The sequence below is a fragment of the Chanos chanos genome, chromosome 1 (genome assembly GCF_902362185.1).
Source record: "Chanos chanos chromosome 1, fChaCha1.1, whole genome shotgun sequence".
NCBI lineage: Eukaryota > Metazoa > Chordata > Actinopteri > Gonorynchiformes > Chanidae > Chanos > Chanos chanos.
In genome coordinates, this window is record NC_044495.1 from 7,954,112 (window position 1) to 7,975,373 (window position 21,262).

Below are 21,262 nucleotides of genomic sequence, written 5' to 3' on the forward strand. Positions count from 1 at the left end.
CACAGCGTACTGATATATTCTGGCTGTGGGATTCCATATGTGTCGGGTTTGTTTGTTTTTTTGTTTTGGTTTTTTTTTTTACTCTGATGAAGAGGCATTTCATTCTGTTCCTACTTGTCAGTCAGAGTTTAGTACATTGTGGAAAAATATAAACGGTTTCTATATGAGGGCTGGTATGTGAACGTGTTTTTATTTCATTCTCTGCCACCCCCACAAAAAATTATGATTAAGCCTTTAGCTTGATGAGGTATTTCAAATGCAGGCATTTATTAAACACTGTTATCCTTTAATGAGCATTTAATCTCGCAGTTTTTTTTTTCCAGAAGATATTATTTCTTTTGCTTGGTATTGTCACACTGTATTTTTTTAAATCATAAATCAAAGCTTTTCTCTGCATTTAAATGCAAATCTTGATAAAAATGTGCAGTTTACAGTTGTATTGTGTCAATGGACCTGTGTTCAGAATGTAATTACAGGTTTGAGACAATTACGTCCCTCTTTAGTTCTGTCGTACCTGACTCATGTGACCTCTAACCGTACGTGCTACCAGTAAAGCACTGAATGGACTGTAACGAATGGGAATCATAAATGGAAAATCAGATCAAATAATCAAATGAAAGAAATAGGTTACACATGGCAGACCATAAAAAACGCCACTGGATCCTTTAAGGAGAAATTCTTTTGCTTGGTGGGCTGAGTCTGTTTTTTTTTTTTTTTTTTCTGCTCTTCACTGCTGCTAAAATTAAACTCACATTTATCAACCTTGCATTTACCCTTTATGTCAGGGGCAGATTGCATTAATACTGACTGCAGGGCAAGCCGAGCCTCACGCCTGCATGTTAAATAGTATAAGATCGTTGTGGTTTACAGAAATGTATGCTTTTACATAAACAAAAGTGTCTGTGGCCCTTTTTTTTGGGGGGGGGGTCGTTGTTTATCAAGCTGATATGCGTCGAGTCTGAAAACCTGCTTCAGTGTTCAGTCTCTGCACGCACGTGACCTGGTAACCCGCACAAAATTAGACATTTTAGATGCAAATGAAGTTAATTACTGTTATTTTCAACCTGCTTGAAGTACCTGGCTCACGTGGTTTTCCTCGTAGAAGTCAGTAATGTGTCCCCGTTCGTTTCAGAAAGACAGTGCAGCAAACTATAAGCTGTAAAACTAGATTTGTATTCAGTTACAATCAAAGATGTGACTTAGCTCCGAGTCTAGATTGTGTTATGTTGCAGCGTTCTCTAAATTTATTTGTGTAATTGCAGCGCTGGGAAGAGTTGAGCCCTTCGGCAACAAACTGTTCTGATCCTTTTTTTAATTATGGGTGCATGCACGAAGCTTGTCAGGCTGATGAAAGTTAACATATACACTCACTAGCTGCATAATTAGAAACACTTACCTTGTAGGCTCACCTTATTGGAATACAGTTAGAGACTATATCCCATCTGTGCACAATTTGTGTTAGTCATCCTCTGGCCTTTTTTCAATGGTCCATCTCTAACCGCAGGACCACTGCTGGCTGGATATTTTTGGTTGGTAGACCACTCTCAACCCTGCAGTGACACTGACATGTGTAAGAACCGCAGTCGTGTGTGATACAGTCCTACTGGTTTGACACCCACGACCATGTCACTACCATGTGAGTCTCACTGCTGTTTTAAGAATAATCTGCCACTCAAACAAAAGCCAGTCGACAGCAGGCCTGGGGTCAGAACCTATCCATTGATGACCAGGGTAGAGGATGGTTGACAAATTGCCCATGGCAACAGATGGTCTACAGTGTATGACTATGCACTTACAGTATATAGTGTACTGTATCGGTAGGTATGCCTCATAAAGTGTTCAGTAATTGTTGGCTCCAAGATAGGTGTTTCTAATTAAGTGAACAGCAAATGTCTTTATACACACACACACACACACACACATATATATATATATAAATAATATTTTGTGAAGCAGAAAAGTGATACCACTGGGCACAAACTACCAAATGTTTGCCCGGCCTGCTGGTGTTGTACTGTATACGGACAGGATTAACACGAGGCTGTCCACGGCTGACATGTTTGGGTTGTTATCCAGTTTTTTCCCCCCTCGCCGTGGATTAGAGCAGCCCGCCCAACAGGATAAGCTCTGTCCTCAGAGAACAGTCATTTACAAGATGGTCTGACCACCACATACGATGTCAGGAGGAAGCCGGAGAGAAAACTACAGCGAGTCCTTTAAAAAGTTCAGCGTTTCTCTGGGCAGTGTTTCTTATCTGACGCTTCGTCCATTATTAATGATGTAAGGAATTAGGATTGTTCTGAAGAGATAGAGACAAAGTGACAGAGCAATGGAAAGAGAGAAAGAGCAAGTGACTGATACAGACAGGGAGAGAGGTTTAACTCTACCTGAGGACTGCGTTCCTTCCGCCTCACCTCATATAATCTCTCCCTTTCAAAGAGGGACCTTTTTTAGTGTCACAGAGCTCATTTATTGTGGATAGTGATGATAAGTCCTCACTGTATTTGCCATGGAATCAGCATTCTGGAAGTCTGAGTTTAAATTTGCTATGACATGGCAACCTGTGCTATTATGTCTGGTCTCCTCAGGTTTATGTTTGACTCTTTCTGTCTGTTTGGTTTCGTATATGTTGGCATCGATTTTCAGAATATGTTGAATCTTTATCTTTGTTTGGAATTAATATTAAGTCCATTAATGTTTGTATTAAAAAGCTATAGATGACATCCAAAGACGTCGTGCCGTCAGTCTGGTTAGACGAACTAAAAATCCGCCTTCAGTGTAGAGATGTCTGACTTTTGGAAATGAACATTTGTGTAATTTTATTTGTACTTGTGTGTGTGTGCGCGTGTGTGTGCGCGTGCGTGTGTGCGTGTGCGTGTGCGTGTGTGTGTGCGTGCGTGTGTGCGTGTGCGTGTGTGTGTGCGTGCGTGTGTGCGTGTGCGTGTGCGTGTGCGTGTGTGCGTGCGTGTGTGCGTGCGTGTGTGTGTGCGTGTGCGTGTGCGTGTGCGCATGCGTGCGTGTGTGTGAGTGTGTGTGAGTGTGTGTGTGCGTGTGTGAGTGTGTGTGTGTGTGAGTATGTTGTTAATTGTTTAACTTGTCTCGCTCTGATTACCGTGATGGAGAGCAGTCATATGAAATTGGGATGCACTGTGACTGCACACTCCAGAGACACAGCGCCATTATTTCTCCTCCGTAAACGAGACAAAACTCGTTAGTTCGGTCAGGCTTTTATAAGTGCACACGAAAGGACGTGTGCACTGCTTAATGCACATAGCTTCAAATGTTTGTACACACGTGTGTGTGTGTGTGTTTTATATATATTTACAAAAGAAATGGGAAATAAAAGCGTAATGCATTTTTCATTAAGAGCACTTCAGAGTGTGTTTCATGGCCATAAAACATTGAATATCTGGCGGCACACCAGAGCAAAAATAGCTCTGAACTCACTCCTCTTATTCAACTGCATTTTGTCTTTCTTTTTTTTTTCAGCCGTTGAAACTCAGACATCTGTATGACAAATTATGGTCCTGACCTCAGTGTCCAAACCAATAGAAATAAATACATGTGCGAAGCCACTAGCTCTGGAGGAGTCTATTTATTTATGTATGTATTTGTTTAGGATTTAGCAGACTGGTAGACATTTAATGCTCATCGAAATCATCTCAGTCACTGAATTAGTAGTTGCAGATAATGTGAAAGCTGTATACATTTCAAATAGGTTTTCTAACATTTGACGTGCAGTCGCTAATGGTTTAATACTGCGTTGAAGATATTACAGTGCAATACCATACAGTGCAGTTATTTTGATCTTGATTATTGTTATATTAGGCCAACAGTGGAGGCGACATGTAATTCAGAGCAGATATAATTATGATACATAAATCAGCATTTCAATTAAAAAAAAAAAAAAATAGAAGCTGTCGGCATTTACAGGTGGTTTTTACCATCCTCTCTCCTGAATGAGGAGTTCTATTTTTAAAACTGGTGAGACGCTCTGAAAGTGCTTGCAATTACTTATGACAGGAAGAGAAAAGGATAGCCTGAGATCATATGGATTTCCGATATTATGAGGACACCGTGGGCCAAAGCAATTTGTCCACAGGGCGGTCAGGGGATCTGCAGGCCCCCATAAAGAGGAGAAATAACCCATTCCCCACACCTGCTCTTTTTTGTTTGCATGCAGTGAACTGTATCAGTTCAGCAACACCAAGCAGGAGGGCTTAAACCCGGAAACAGGGGGACATACGGATACAGTGAGACCTGCCATTAGTGTATCCACTGCGTTATCTTCCTACAGCTTCCTACTAAATGCCATTACTGCATTACGAAATCATTCCTGTTTACCCAAGGTATACCGTATCTCGAGTGTCAATTCATCATGCGCTCTGTTCAATTCTCCTGTTTAATGCTCTCTGTCGAAAAGTTACGCTCTTCTGCTTCTTGCTGTGGGCGTGTGTGTTTTCTTCTGTTTGATTGACAGGGTTTACATGTTGACCGCATCATCTTAAATTCGGCCTTTTTTTTTAATCTTCATTCTTTTCAGCGAGACCCACTCTTATCGTGCGGAGAAGCGGTGACTGACGCCCACCCTCAGCCATGGCAGACGAAGTGGACATGCGCAATGAGCTCACCAATCTGCAGGAGCGAGCGGACCAGCTGGCCGACGAGGTAAACCCCGCTTTAAATATCACCCCCCCCCCCCCCCCCCCCCCCCCGCTTCATCTGGGAACACAGGGAGCAGAAAGAGCGCCGTACGCGCGGCTTATTCGAATATAAATAGCCAGAGTTGAGCCAAAAAAAAAGAAAAAAAGGAGGAGATGAATAATGCCAGGGCGTAAATCATGAATTAATATTCCATCCTCCGAGAGAGGCGAAGGTCAGACTTAGAGGTTTCAAGGAAAAATGAAGGATTTTTGAATTAATGAGTCACTTTTTTTGTGGGGGGGGGAGAAAAGAAAGGTGTTCTATGTAAAGACGTCTGATCTATTTGTCATGGACCAGAGAAAAAGAAGAAGAAGAAGAAAAAAACCCAGAGTAATTGTGGGTTTGGTTCTAAAGTCAATGTCTGAGTCACCTGTCTGAGAACCACTCATTACCGTTCTCGATTTAAAGTTACCTCGCCTTTCACTGCACTTGATGGGGTTCCAACAGCTGTACAACAAGGTCTTAATCACACACTGGCTTCTTAGCTGGTCAATTTCACATCGACAAAGACAATTCTCCATGCAGGCAACTCTTTGAGTTTGTCATCAGAGAGAACAAGCGGTGACTCAGTAGACTTTCTCTTTTAAAACACAAGACGTGTCATTTGGATCAGCTTATGACCAGGTGACACTGCTGGTAGAGACAGGACTCTTATCACCAAGCAATTTTGAAACACTTAGTGAAGAATTAATCAAGCCTTCATGTTTTTTTTGTTTGTTTTTTTTTTTCATCAAAAGGAGATGTGGCTCGTCTCTGAAACGAATTAGTAGGCTGGAGAGAATTGTACAGGTGCCAGACTGTTTGTTACAGAGGCATTTTCACGACATTATGTAACGTATTATTGCAGGCGGTGAAGCTAACGGTCTAACACCCAGACTAGGTTGATAGGAAAAATTACCACATGAAAGCTGACAGAAACGCCAGCCTCTTTAGAGCAGAACATAAAGTAATACGTTCCTTTAAAGGAAACCCTTTACAGAACATTTCCCTACATCGCACTAGCGGAAAGTTATCTTTTATCCAACCAGATTTATGTACTGGACTCAAATGGATGTCTATTAAAAATTCATGAGGCCATAATGTAATCTTGAGGAGCTTTCTTTGAAGGAACAGGAAGGGAGGGAAAGGACAGGACGCCGCTCAAGTCTGCGACTGGCACACGGTCTGGTCGCCGCCGTCTGAGTGGAACAGTGTGGTCCAGTACCTGCTGTAACTCTGCTATTCTGTGCTTACATAAAGAAAACACAGGCTTATCATACACCCATGTATTCCCATCAAATCAAAAACCGCTCATTAAAAGGAGCATCAGTGGAGCGGATGACCTTATGATTGTAATGCGATTTGCATAAAATGGCAGACCTAATTCCATAAGGGTGGGTTTGAGGATAATATGATGTCTGTGATTTTTCACGTGTTGAAGTTTAAATAATAATTGTGTGAAACGTATGTTAAAACGTACCTGTTATACAGTTTTTAAAATGTTACCCAGTAATCTTCCTTTATTTTTCCTTTGCAGTCATTGGAAAGCACTCGCCGTATGCTACAGCTGGTAGAAGAGGTAAGGTCCTGTTTAATGCTTGTCCAAATCCTAATGAATGTGTCCATATACACATCAAAGCCAGCATACCACTCTGATAGTCACGTTGGATGATCAGGAACAGTAATTAATAAACAGACAACTGCAGTGCAAGAGGGCAAGAGGTTTCAGAGCAGGCTTTGCGGTCTGGGAAAATATGACTTTTTTTGTTCATATTTTTGTCTAGACCATGCCTTAAAATGTAGTTATAGCTCTTATAGTCTTGTAACTATAGCTAGTCTCTTCCTGGACTGCTTTTTTTTTTAAATCCACAAATCTGTAAAAAAAAACACAAAAACAAAAATCAATTTTGTATCTGTATATGTTACATATAACAGCATGTGGTATAGATTTGGGGTGATTTCTCTACCGTTTTGAGGTGCGCTGTCTGTCTTCATGCTGTGTCTTGGAAGTTTAATTTTGAAAATGGTTGGCTTCCAGAGTAGTTAGCAACGCAGTTGGCAGCAGCTGAATGTCATATTTTGAATATGGATGCGTTCATATTCAGAGGGCATTTAACACGAGAATTTTCAGCTGCGTCTGACGACTGTAGCGCCTTTTATATCCTCAGTGCTCCGCTACACAGATACTTAATAAAAAAAAAAAAGATATGCTCATAAAAATATGTTTATGTTTTATAAAAGATATTCAAAAAACTACGTTATGAAGAGATGTAAAATCCTCAGTGTAGGTGTATTAGACTAAACTGCTGTAAATTGTATTAAATTGCCAGAGGTTCTGTAATACACTGTTTACCTTCTCAAATCTAATCTTTTAGACAGACCGACTGTTACGGTTTGGATGCACAAATGTAGCAGTTATATTACCTCTAAGCGAGGACTTGATACGCGCAGTATAACACAGACGCTGAAATGACAGTGGGAAATAAAGGCGGCATTTGAAGAGTAGCAGTATCACCTCTACCAACAGTCTTCGCTTGGGTACAGCTCAACAGCTTGCGGCATTTGAAGGTCAGGATGGGGGACAGGGTTGTGTTTTTTGCTTTGTGATAAAAATCAATAGTGATTTCCCAGAAACTCCATTTTTCTGTCACTGATAGGGCCGTCTGAGCAAAGCGCGCACCTCGAACGGTAAATAGAGTCTCTCCGGTGTCAAACAGTCATTTAATACCTCAGCCTTTCGTGAGGGAGAAATGAAATACTTTTTGCGGCTCGATTTCATTTGGATTTTACGCCGCCCACACCATTAGTGCATCCGAGCCCTTTATGGCCTTTAAATGAGCTCATGGATTGAAGTGATGTTCTCCTGAAATCTGAAGAGTTTTGTCATCTGGGCAAATCAAACTGCATGTTGTCCTGAAAATTAGTATGTCTGAGGTTTTAGTTACGTTTTTAACACATTAAGAAGAAGGAGACATGGCAGCATAAATGACCAAACAACAACAAAAAAAAGCCTCAGAGGTGTCCAGCGTGTGAACGTTAGCTAAAACAATTTACTTAATAATCCAAAATATGTTCTAGTAGTAGGAGCTATAGTTCTTCTTTAGATCTCTAAAGGTTCACGTAGCTGCATTTTCATGACGTTACTACGTGTGTTTCTTGTTCTCACCCGACTCCCGTCCATCTGAGACATCATAAGAGAAGAGAATGACCTCCTCTTAAAGCCAGGAAAAAAAAAAGACATCAGAGCCTCGTTTGTTCTTTATGCTATTCAGAAAGCATATAGGTTCAAACTAATCTCATTGTGCGAGGAAATCAAACACACAATGTTGTATTGTAGACAAAGCCTTGTCGGTGAGTCATAGCATCTGCTGCATCAGCCTGATAGTTGGCTGTAAGGAGTCTGCTCTCCACCGGGTTCGAATAATGAAATGGTGCAGGGATTTGATGAGGTGAAGGCGGATCATCTGTTTTATTTAGGTCAATAGAGTCTTACTGTGAATGGGAGAATTACTCGGCATATTTCAAAGTATATGTACACTTACCTTTGCGGGGCTTTATCACACTGTGTTTACTCAGTAATGAGCTAATTACATGTCATTACCTCTCTGCTACCTCATTGCTCTCTTGTAATGAGCTTTCAAAAGAATAAATGACTCTCTCAGTCTTCTTTGTCATACTACCAGGTCCCCATGGTATGGTCTGTTCTGCTCTGCTAATCTTGTTTTCCCAATGCTGTGCTCTGTGCTTCTCAGTTCTTCCTTGTTTTGGCTCTGTTTTCTTACTGCCTGCTGATCTGTCTTCTTTTGTCTTTTCTCTGGTGTTTTTTCCCCTTTCTTCTCCTTCCCAACTCAACTCCTCTCCTCTCCTCTGCTCTGCTCTCCTGTCCTCTCCTCTCCTCTGCTATCCTCTGTTCTCCTCTCCTGTCCTCTCCTCTTCTCTCCTCTCCTCTCCTCTCCACTCCTTTCCTCCCCTCTCTTCTCCTTTCCTCTCCTCTGCTATCCCCTCCACTCCTCTCTGCGTTCCATGCGTTGGGTGTTTTGATGGAGTAGAGTAAAGATGCTGGAATCCGAACTTTGGTTATGCTTGATGAGCAGGGAGGTAAGTCACCAATCAGCGAGAGAGAGTGTGTGAGAACGCTAAGCAGAATACTTCATAGAGATATATAAAGATGTATAGATATATAGAAAGATGTATATTTTTTACAGTAACATGCCATTGATTCTTTACTGATTATTATGGTTAAGTAGTCTTACAGATATTATTGATGATAATGTTAAATAATGCCTATTGTTATGTTTCTATTTACTTATTTATTTATTTTGAGAGGTAGTGAAAACAACTGCAGTTTATCTGTCCCTGCCTAGCCAATTTGTGACACTGTGTGGGGGTGGGGGAGATCCTACACTTTATGAGAAGATGCCTGTGGCCCTCATGTCAGAGGAGAAGGTCTAAAATCACATGCTAAGCACAAGTCTTCCTATTGAGGAGACAAAACGATCAGTGTTTCTGGTAATGACAAAAACACCTCTTTTCTCCGTCATCCTGAGAACGGACCTTTACATCATCCCTCGGTGAAGGCCTTCCTCCCAACATTAACCATCATCTCACAGAGCCATCCTATTCCAACTACTGAACTGTTTTAGTACATACTGGTTTATTCCCAACACTGAATTTATTTTTAAAACATATATTTAAGACACAGCCTTAGTTATCATGAATACTATGGATTAACTAAAGAGGAACTTCTATTGCATTTATTCTAGCATTTAGTAGCAGCATTTGACACGATGATGCCTATAAATTTATTCTAATTAAATCTTATTACAGGAGGCAATGATAATCCTAGATTGTCTCCAGGCTAGATTTTCTCTGGGTAAAGTTGTTGTTTTTTTTATGTGGTTCATAGTAAGAGTATATTTTCTTTTGACATGGTTGAGAAATCCCAATTAGCCTGTCAATAAAACATATGGCCTTCCTTTGGCTTTGCCACATTATGGATGGTTCATTTCCCTCACTGGCCCAGGGCAATCAGTTTTGCCTCAAATTACCAGTGTACCTTTCTCACCTCAGGTTTCACCGCAAAAACAGCAGGACAAAAGGCCAGATACAAAGGCTCTGCTTTTCCTTGGTAGTCACAAATACACTGTATGACCAGAAACCGGCACACTGGACCCTTTTTCCAAAAAAAAAAAGGAAATTGTTGCCCTGAACTTTCATATAACGGTAGAGATATAAATAGATGTGTGTTATACAAACAAGTCCCTGACTGTACTGTGTGCATTATTTCTGTATTATATCAGTTATATATGTATTATATCAGTTTCTGTTTACGTACTCTATCAAAGAAGTAAGAGTCTCCGGGGTCGGTGTTTTGATTCCACTAAATTAATTGCTTGTGAAAGAATCTCATTTATTTGACTGATGTTAGCATAACTGGCACATACACAGCCCTTGGAGAAAACAGTGTCCCTGAACTCTTTAGCCCTTAAATGAGGCTGAACTATTGGCTTCCCCCTGGTGTCAGGACACACACAGCATAGAAACACTAAGTATCACCTCACAGTCAACAACTGAGGGGATAAGTCTCTCTTTCTCTCTCTCTCTCTCTCTCTCTCTCTCACATTCCCTGCTCTTGCCGGCTCCTCTCATTCGCGGGGATTACAGCGAAGGCTTAATTGGCTGTTTCGTTTATTGTTGGGACTGTTGTAATCCCAAAGGGATCTCACTACCACACTTACTGAAACAGCCTATGCCAGCACCACACACACAGACATTAGTGAATCAGTCTAATGTTTGATGGCTAGAAACTCCACTTCATTGAGTCTTTAGTTGAATTGCAGGTTTTCTAACTCACAACTGTGTTATAGAGAGAGGTAAATTAATTTCTGCCTCCCCCTCCTTGGGATTTTATGGAGTCTAGAGCCCTTGTCCGTGCACCCTGACCTGCCCCCCCCCCCCCCCCCCCCCCCCCACACACACACTTCAGACAATACTCCTCTCCGACTAGATACTTTCATCTGGTTGACTCCTTTCAACATCAAAAGCAACTTGACTTCTTCAACTGAATGCTGCCATCAATACAAATTTCTTTCATATTTCTCTCTCTCTCTCTCTCTCTCTCTCTCTCTCTCTGTCCCTCTCTCTCCTCCTCTCTCTTCTTCTCTCTCTCTTTCTCTGTCTACTAGTGCACCCTCGCACCCACTACAGCATGCTCATAAATATTTTTTATTATCCTTTTCACAGGTTAGACAGGGCAATACTGCTCATGCATACACTCATACGTAACACACACATGCGCACACACACATACATGCGCGCACACACACACGCACACACACACACACACACACACACACACACACACACAAAGAATGACCCAGTGTACATTTGATGCCAGTCCTTTCTTGTGATGCCAGCTACCTTCTGTGAACTTTGGCACCAGCAGCTGTTTTTACAGCCAATATGGGCACTTCTTTATTTCATTATTTGTTAAATAGCCTACCTGCTGAATATCTGCCCTCAGTCTTACTGACACTACCAACCTTTCCTGCAGAAGACAGACTGTTACTTTCAGACGCAGATTTAAAAAAAAAAAAAAAAAACAACAACAAAAAACCCATATGTTTTCACACGCCATCTGTTTACTTCAAACTATTCAAAGACTTTTTCCATTTCTTTTACTGCCCTATCTGCCCCCAAACCACTCACTCCATATATTATCATGTATCCTGGTAAACCTTTTTATAACACACCTCATCACACGCATACTGTGCCTGCCTTTAGATGTGCCCACAGATAACCAAGATCTCATCTATCATTTGTGTGTGACAACGAGAGAGAGAGAAAAAAAAAAAAAAAAACCTCATTTCATTACTGTCATCTCATCCCTTTGTCCTCACCAGAGCAACTCGATCGTGTTGAGGAAGGCATGAACCATATCAACAAAGACATGATGGAGGCCGAGAAAAGTTTAAAAGATGTAGGGAAATGCTGTGGACTTGTATGTCCCTGTAACAAGTAGGTACTGCTGACGGGGCTGGAAGTTCTAGCCCCCCCGTGTGGTGGTGGTGGTGTCTTTTTGTCGCAGTGAATGTCTGAATTGTGTTTTTCTTTTCTTCCTTTCCTTTCCTTCCTTTTTTTTCTTTCTTTTCTTTTCTTTCTTTCTTTCTTTCTTTCTTTTCCTTTGTCTTTTCTTCCTTGTCCTTTTTTTTTATCTTCCCTTCTCTACGTACACACGCTCTGTGTTCTTTTTGGCGGATAAATGACTAATGTTTAATCAGAGCAACTGGAGCGCATCGAAGAAGGAATGGACCAAATCAATAGGGACATGAAAGAAGCAGAAAAGAATTTGACGGATCTAGGAAATCTCTGTGGTCTATGTCCGTGTCTCTGTAACAAGTAGGTGACGACTGCCTGCTTGAGCACCTGCCTGTCTGCCTCTCTGCCTGTCTGCCTGCCTGCCTGCCTGCCTGCCTGCCCACCCGAACCCGACAAACGTGACCATACGAATGGCCAGTCCTCTAACGCCTTAGCCAAGTCTCCCCTCCCCCTGCACTTTACTATTGGCTGGTCTTCAGTGCATGGGGACGGTGGTAGCATTAGCTGGAGGCATGCTATGCTCATATGTTGCACTTACAGACCAACCCTAGCCATAGCTGTTGCTGTAGGGTTTTGCTGGCTACAGCTGAGTGAACACACACACATACACACACACACATGCATGCATGCACACACGTACTGCATTATGCTTCACTGATCCATTGGACAAGGTCTGGTACTCTTAAATGTTAAATGTCTAGTTAATATGCATGTGCTGCTTCCTGTCGTGCTTGTACTGCACTCTGAAATGTTCCTCCAATTTAAATTTAACAGGGGAAAATGTGAACGCTTTCAATGCTTGTCAGAGAAGCTTTTATTGAGCCATCATGTACAAAAAAAAAACAACGCAATTTTAGCTTTCTTATACCTTTGATATTCATTTGACCTGCACAGTATGTGTGACCTCCATAAAATATGAAACACACAAGAGAGTCTGACTGTTAAAATAATGATCAGAAAGCGGCTGTCAGGGTTTTCTTACCAAAGTCTGTCGCTGAAAACCACCATAGCTTAATTTATAATGCTGCTTTTTTCACAAAATGTTCCCAAATGTTGAGAGCAACTAGGTCTCACAGTCGGAGACAGGCATAGCAAGTCTCTTTATTGGGCAATACAACAGTGTCATCAGTAGCAACACAGCTCACCGTTAATTTAGTTTTTATACTTCATATGTGTGTTATAGATGTGTTTAGGAGGGTTTTATGTACTAAAGGTGTTTCAGTCATTGCAAAACACAACTTCCATCAGCAGCACAGTAGTGGTACTGTATTTCCTGTGGGTGAAATCTACCTGTCTGGTTTGAACATGATTACTGGAGGCACAAGAACTGCCAGGTTGTTCTCTCCTGCGTAGAGCTGTCATTTTAGTTACCTTTCAGTTAGACATGGGTGCACATACATTTGCACACACATGAAAACACACACACGCACACACACACACACACACACACACACACACACACCTGAGTCTTTCTGTCAGCAGGGATTAGGGTCAGGGCAAATACTCTTTCAAGCCGTGCCTCAAGATATACTTTCGTGGGTTTCTTTGGTACACTTTTACTGGTATGGGCAGAAGAGGCAAACTGTAATTAAACAATATAAAATGTCTTTGTATGTTTGCTCTTATCTTGCATAAAAGAAAGAGAAACATTAATGGCTTATAGGAAACAAAGTCTGCTGCTTAGAAAGTAGCTGTCAGCTAAGATCTTAACTGCTCCTATGATGTTAGTAGAGCAGCTTAACTCCCCTCCCCGACCTGACTAAATGCATGCTGCTTGTGTTCTGGTAAGAGCTTGAATAGTGGTTTATTGATTTTGTTTTGAAACAATTTAAAATGTGTGCAAATGCCTTGTTTGTATACCATTATACACTGAAAGTAACAGCGATGGAATTCAAATATGTTTGAATAATTCTTATCTCGACGATTGAATTTTTTTTATCTTGACAAATGTTGAATCAGATGTGACCCAGATTGCTGTGAAATTGTTCCAGATCGGTTTTTATTTTGTTCATGTTGACCAGAATGTGATTATGATTGGCTGTCAATCTAGTCTGTGTGTGTGTGTGTGTGTGTGTGTGTGTGTGTGTGTGTGTGTGCGCGTGTGCGTGCGTACGTGTGTGAGTGTGTGTGTGCGCACGCGCGCGCATGTGAGTGTGTGCATGTGTACATGTGTGCGCACTACATGTCTGTCCATTCCTTGTCCATTCGGTGTGGAGGAGAACACTCCTTAACAATTGAAAACTTTTGAGTGTATAATGGACTTGTTTTACCAACCTATCATTATATCATTAGTCATTAAGAAACACTATTAAGAAAAGAAATGTTTTAAATTATTGATCGTGCTTCATTTCTTAACTCCCACACGACTCCCCCTTAAGCATTACCAGTCTGCTGCTTTTGGCATAGGTGATCTGTTGTTTTTTCCCCTTTCTTACCCTCTCTTCATCTCTTGGTTCAGGCTGAAGGGTGGAGGCCAGTCCTGGGGTAATAACCAGGATGGAGTGGTGTCCAGCCAGCCTGCCCGCGTCATGGACGAACGCGAACAGATGGCCATCAGCGGAGGCTTCATCCGCAGGTTAGTGCTTTGGACAAACTGAACAATAATTAAGGTCTCTTTTGAATTCTTTTTGAATGTAGTGGCCTAGTTTCGTAAACCAGCAGCTTTTCGTAAAGACGCTGTTGAAGTATAATTCTGGGGAGAAGTGAGGATAGATGTTGTACGTGCAATCATCTGTCAGTTTTGATACTTTGACGGGATTCAACCCTATCATCTTTGGAAACATTCAGGCGTTCATTTTTTCCCACTTTTAAAAATATTAATTGAAACTTATGAAGCATTTATGGGGAACTTCTTAAATTTGCTGAATTAGTGCAGAATTACCAGGAACCCTAGTTTGTACAGTATATGTTTAACACACACACACACACACACACATAGAATAGTACTCCAGCTGTGTCATGAACTCACAGTATTATTGACCAAGCAAAGACAGTTCCCTTCAGAGAACTGAAACAGCTGTCCTGTCCTATGGAGCAATTTAATTGGTCTGCTCTGTGTCTTTCTAAATCGTAAGGTTGTTATAAATGACTGTGAGACTGCTGAGCTGTAGTTTGTTGCCAGCCTTCAGACAACGTTTGTCAGGTCTTCTGTAAAGAACAGAGTATACTCTAGTCAGTGTATTTCAGAAGGTACATTGACATGTATATCGATGCCTTGAGGTCTTTTTAGTCTAGACACCTGATCCACATTGCCCAGGCAGATGAAGACTGTGTGGGCGATTCTGGATTAGATCAAAGTGCTTTCATTCCCCGCTCTAAGAAGGCTCACACACTTCATCTGTTCTTTGTCATATGCTTTTAAGCGATCCCTTGAATGTCAAGACTCAGATGAGGGTTGCTGTACTGTTGTGCCTTCCTCCTGCCTCTGTGTTGAACGAACTGGGCGTGTCTCCCCAGGGTAACCAATGACGCACGAGAGAACGAGATGGACGAAAACTTGGAACAAGTGGGAAGCATCATTGGCAACCTGCGCCACATGGCCCTCGACATGGGCAATGAGATTGACACTCAGAATCGGCAGATCGACAGGATTATGGATATGGTAAGCAATATGTTTATGTCATTAGAAAAAGGGAAGAAACGGCATCGCTTCACGGCCGAGAAGACACGAGACAGAGGACAACTGCCAAGGTCCAAACATGCCGATTTCCTGAGAGTTGAATTTTTCAAGTATTCAAAAAAAAAAAAACACACCAAAGAATTATGCTTTAAAAAGCCCAATGAAGAGATTACCTTTTGAAAACAGATGACACTGAATTTAAGGCTGGTGTGCATATAATAGGCGGTTGGAACTAGATTTCTTATATACAAGTTCATATCTGGTCAGCATGTGAAAGGTAGCCATTCACGATGTGTGGTGCTAAATGCTATTTATCAGAGTCTCTAATAATTATTTCTCTCCCTTAGGCTGATTCCAACAAGACCAGGATTGATGAAGCCAACCAGCGTGCCACAAAGATGCTTGGCAGTGGCTAATTTGCATGAAGTGCTTTTACCTTCCCCAATCCCTCCCCAAGCTGTATCTGGAACAGTGCAAATGTGCTTTTTACCATGGTTTTCACCCTATAGGTTTGCACACATGCACTTATCATCCCTCTACTGGCTCCCTCTGTAGAAAAATTATTGTTCTGTGTCGTCTGTCTTTGCCTAATTATCGATAGTCAGTATAATAAATTATCACATTTACTCTCTATCTTTCTCCAAAGGTTGTTTGTATATAGTGCATATTTAATGGCTAGAGCTCACATGTGGAGTATTTTATTTTTGTTTGTTTGTTTGTTTGTTTATTTGTTTCTCTCTCTCTTTTTTAAGATGTATATTTATGATATGTATGTATACATATTTTCTGGATGATATTGACTGAAGGAAAAACCTCATAAAAACATATTTAAATGTTTAGTGTGTCTATATCTACAAACAATGTAACTTTATTGCAGTACTGCCACGCTCAGTATTTTCTGATGTAGTGAAAAGGGACGGAATGGACAATGATCTGATGCAAGAATAGAGAGAGTGCTTTTCTTAGTCTAACTTTTCAACACCGGTCACAAGTAGACTATGCGCAGTGTTAATTTACTCTGGTGAGCAACAAAAGTGATGTGTTACATACGTACAGTGTGTGTGTGTGTGTGTGTATGTGTGTTTGTCATCATCACTGCTTGCTAGCTAAATCATTCACAGTCAGTAGATGTGACAGGACAAGGCAGTATGACTCTGGCATGGTTGACATCTGGTAGAAAGCATCACATTCCTGCAACTTCACAATAGTGCCACTCACTTTTTACTCATCTTCATCTGCAAACTATGACAGTCATAATATGATAATAATAATATGAAAAAAATGCCAATAAAAAAAAAATATGACAACAGTTGAAAATGTTGTGTGTTGTCTATGAAGTGGCAAAAGTTTGTGTGTATACTATGAAAGCTTGCAACTTCTAAAAATACCACAATTATAAGGGCCTTAATTAAGGCTTAATGGTAAGGTAATCTCATTTACATTTAGATTCATCCATTTACGTGTTTACATATGACCGCACTGGTGACACTTTATTTGAAGGTCACTTCATGAGAACATTCAAAAAGTGTCCATAATATGCTAATAAGACATACACAGGCAACTTATGAAAGCTTATGTTGACAGTCATAGGCAGTGTAGTGTCCTTACAGTCCACGTAGGACTTGACATTAACATGAGCGAGCTTGCTGCGTGAGGACATTGACCTCAGCAAACGAGAAAACGTCTTAGGAAGAGAGGATGGGCTAATGTATCCAAAATACTATATATAAAAGATTACACCAATACATGAACATTAAACGATAATAACTCTGTCATTCAGGATTGGATTATTTTAACAGTGTCATAAAAGCTACATGAATAACTTTGGATCTTGAAATCTTAAGTTGCATTAACTGTATAACCTCTAAGGCTTTTAATAAACATCATTCTTTTGTTTAATTTGTACCTGTGATATACGAACGCGTTACAAAATGCTAATGTGAATTCATGTCACACTCTGGTCATGTCCTACGTTTATCACTGCCTATGATTTGCTAGAGGCATTTAACCTTGCCAATGTGTGTCCCATGTTACCCACTTAGATGTTCTGATTTATTCATTTAGCTGTTGCGCTTATCCATGGCAATTTACAAAAAGTAGGAACAGTTTTTCGCGCGTGGCGTAATCACCAGTTCCACACTGCTAAGCAGATTTTCTGATACTTCCTTTCACCAAGATTCAGTGTGAAAAATTATTCAGAGTGATTAACAGATGTTTGTTTACTGAGGCCCAATGATTCAGGAATGTCTCTTGACAACGTTACAGCAAATGCCTTCTGGCGATATGACGCTGCCAGAATGCCTGTACATTGTACTAATGGATATCCTCTTTGAGCCCTGAGCTTTAGGTGGATTAGCACCGGACACGTCACTAAGAACATGCATACACTGACATACACGAGCGCGCAAACATATCTGTACGCACACAAACGCAAACAAAAGCCAGCCTTCTCGGCATAGAAGAGAGTGACTGCAAAATGTCATGCGGATAAAGATGGAAAGATATTATATAATGGAAAATGTGTTCTAAAACTGTGAGGCAGCAAAATTAGAGAGTAACGCGTGTTGAGAAACGGAGAGGAAAAAGAGAGAAACTGTCCTTATTTAAACGAGACTTTTTGGCTTTGCTCAGCATGGCATGAACTCGTCTGAGGTTGCCCCCCTCATTTGTAGGAGATAATCTCCTCCTCTGTCCAAACTAATAGGAGCTGCAGTCTCAGCCTTAATTTATGTTGTCCAGACATGCTTTATATCAGAAAGTGATCTTTCCTCTAGAGAACACAGCTTCCAGCCAAGACAACAATATACTTCTGTTTTATCAAGGGCTTATCATGGCACTACTGTGTGTACACTTACTTCTTGAAAAATCGCATCTGAGAAAAAAAAAAGGTTTGAACCTCAGCATTACTCACTCACTTATTTTTAAAAGCAGTGAATGAAAAGGAGGTGACCCTAAAAAAATGTCTTTCCCTCCCTGGCAGATACTGAAAATACACATTACATTTTTTCTATAAGATGCCAGTTCTGTTCATTGTGTCTTGTAGCATGTTTCTTGGTAACAGTGGACATATACATTCCAAAACATGCGACCGTTTTGTTCTGCATATGTTCTTTAACAGCCTCAGAATGTTATAGGTCAGACTGAATACGTTCTTTGTTGCTTTGCATGTATTTTTTTTTATAGATCTGCCCAATGTGTGATTCAAATGGACCATGCCTCACTCAAAAGAAGCCCAAACCATGTATTTTGGAAAAATATATTACCTTAGATCTTTAGATTTACATAATCACAACTAATAGAGAGTGGGAAAAAGAAAAAAAAACAGAGGCAATAAAATTTTTGAGAATTTTCTTTCTTTCTTTCTTTCTTTCTTTCTTTGTCTCTTTCTGTTCTGCAATCAGTCTCACAGAAATAAGTGAATTCATTTACGAGCTCTGCCATCACCTTAGCATGACAGAGATTCCACCTTGCATAGAACACTCTGGAGACTTTTTTTGGCAGAGGGATGGGTGAGGGGAGGGAGGAAGGGGGGTGGGGGTGGGTGTTGGGGTTATTGGCAAGGAGGGAGGACTGTTTTTGATAAAGATGCTGCACGACACAGTCCATGTGCTGGATGAGAAATGTCATTACTCATCACATGGCTCCAACTCTTACCACCCTCTCTCTTAGGGCTTCACGTCTCCTCTTTCCTGTTGTTTCAGCTTCAGACTAAGCCTTCCCCAGTGTACCTCTTCACCCAAATTACTCTCACAATAATCCCCTCTCATTATTTGTGTCTGATACTAAAGCCCTACTCTTGGTTTTGTCACTAGCAGTCTGAAATGTAGTTGAAGGAGAGTGCAATTAGGCCCCTTGAATATGGGGCGACCCACATTGGCCTACTTTTACTGAATGTTTTGTGTACCTGATCAGCGTTTACATAATGCTTGCACACATTCAGTCATACAATGTGAGGCTGGTGATAGCAGTATTAGTGCAGCCCTCAAGGGATTAGATGTGCACATATTTATGCAATCTGACAGACCACCGTTTGCAGTGATGGGGAAAAGGGGGAGTAGGTGTGGGGGAGGGAAAAAAAAGCAACCAGTTACGTAACGTCACAGTACCATCTTAGCGTGAGGTGGGCACAAGCAGCAAAGGAGCAGGAACACAAAGGGAGTGTGTGTGTGTGTGTGTGTGTGTGTGTGTGTGTGTGTGTGTGTGTGTGTGTGTGTTCGTGTGTTCGTGTTCGTGTTCGTGTTCCTGTGCATGTGTGTATGAGGGAGAAGAGAAAGGGAGAGAGAGAGAGAGAGAGAGAGAGAGAGAGAGAGAGAGAGAGAGAGAGTCTGTACAGTACCCTCAAGCTATGAAGAGTCTCAATACTGATATCCACGGATATCTGCTTGACTTAATGTAATTCAATAATTTAGGTCACAGTGTAATCAGAAATTCAGCCAGGGGATGACTATTAATATAATCTGGCACAACAAGAACCAGTCAAAGTCTCAGATTACAAATTATTTGTTTGTTTTAATGAAATTAAGTTTATCACGAAGAAAATTTACTATGTCATTATGCCATAGGAAATTTAAAAAAAAAGAAAAAAAGACTTGGACTTTATCACTTGTAATAAATATGCATCATATATAGAGTAATTGTACCCTAAGGTTAAGGCCTGCTGTCTGTGATTACCTACCTGAATGAGGTGCTCCTGCTTAATTAACTCTGTGCTAAACTGAGAGTAGAGCGGCATCTAGTGGAGGAAATCTGTAAATATATCTATGTCTTTCACCCCTGCCCATGACCTTTTGGGGTGAGCAAACAAAAGTACAAATCATAATAGAAAGAGATCGCGCATCGCAACGGACGGTTTCACGTGCTGATTTAAAAACATGTGAGCTTGATCCCTGCTTCAGGCTTAGCCCAAAAACGGCACCTTTTTCATAATACTTTTCATGATATATCTGTACTGTACCTCATAATAGAGTGGACGCATTTAACAAATGCTTAAATTTAAAATTTACAACTGTTGTACTCAAATATGCAGTAGAAATAAACCATGTAACATGTAGCCTTGCGTTCAAACTGTTGACTGCTTATCTGCGCATTTATCAAGAGCACTCGCAAGAGTTAGATCTAATTTGTGTTTCACATTTTGTGATTGATTAAAATGGTGAAAAGAAGTGATACTTCTCACAGTGGCTCTCTGGAAGGCATTTAGAGATATGTACTAGATGCCTGTCCAGACTATCATCTTCTGCATGAAAGCAGACAACGGTTTAAATTGTTATTAGTTTGCAAATAAATCAGTCAATTCTGCAAAATCACAGTCTGAACAAAACAAACCAATGATCCTATGAAATCTGAAGCCTAATGGGTTGGTGAGTTACAAACTAATGAATTAGCAGTGTGTGCCATTTGTTAAATATTCTACTTTTTTTTAATTTACACCACCAATGAAAAATACAGAATATTAGCACAATATATCGGTGAAATGCACTGGATTGATATCAGCATGACTGCAAAACCACTGGATTTGTCAAATATCTTCAAATATTGTGCTGGAATGGTTAAAATATGCTGCTCATATTGTTACAAAGTAAAGCCAAGCCTTTCAAAATATTGCTTCAAGTTTATTTGTCACAGTCAGATCCATACACACGTTGGACAAATCACAAGAGTTACCTACTCGTGAATAAGAGTTCACAACAGGTCACGCGATATTTTGTTCTGGCGCTTTGACGTTTTGCGGGATTTTGTGAAATGCGCAGTAGTTTACAGCGGTGTGGAAATGGCGCCTGTGTTCAAGTCATAGTCAGCGGTTAGTTAAATTGCTAGCGAGCTAAGCACTAAAAGGAGTTGAGGAGGAGTCAAGGTCTTAGA

General features: G+C 40.8%; 1 protein-coding gene across 2 annotated transcripts; it reads left to right on the top strand.

Moving 5' to 3' along the window:
- The first annotated feature begins 4,596 nt into the window (after nucleotides 1-4,596).
- snap25b (synaptosome associated protein 25b) lies at nucleotides 4,597-15,816 on the top strand. Of its 2 annotated transcripts, none has more exons than XM_030779489.1 (7): nucleotides 4,597-4,668; nucleotides 6,221-6,262; nucleotides 8,733-8,781; nucleotides 11,586-11,700; nucleotides 14,240-14,356; nucleotides 15,238-15,382; nucleotides 15,748-15,816. In XM_030779489.1, exons 1-7 carry the CDS (start codon nucleotides 4,597-4,599, stop codon nucleotides 15,814-15,816), a joined length of 609 nt encoding a protein of 202 aa, XP_030635349.1. The 2 variants fall into 2 exon arrangements, with proteins under 2 accessions (XP_030635349.1, XP_030635344.1); XM_030779484.1 differs by lacking the exon at nucleotides 11,586-11,700 and adding an exon at nucleotides 11,964-12,081.
- The last annotated feature ends 5,446 nt before the right edge of the window (nucleotides 15,817-21,262 follow it).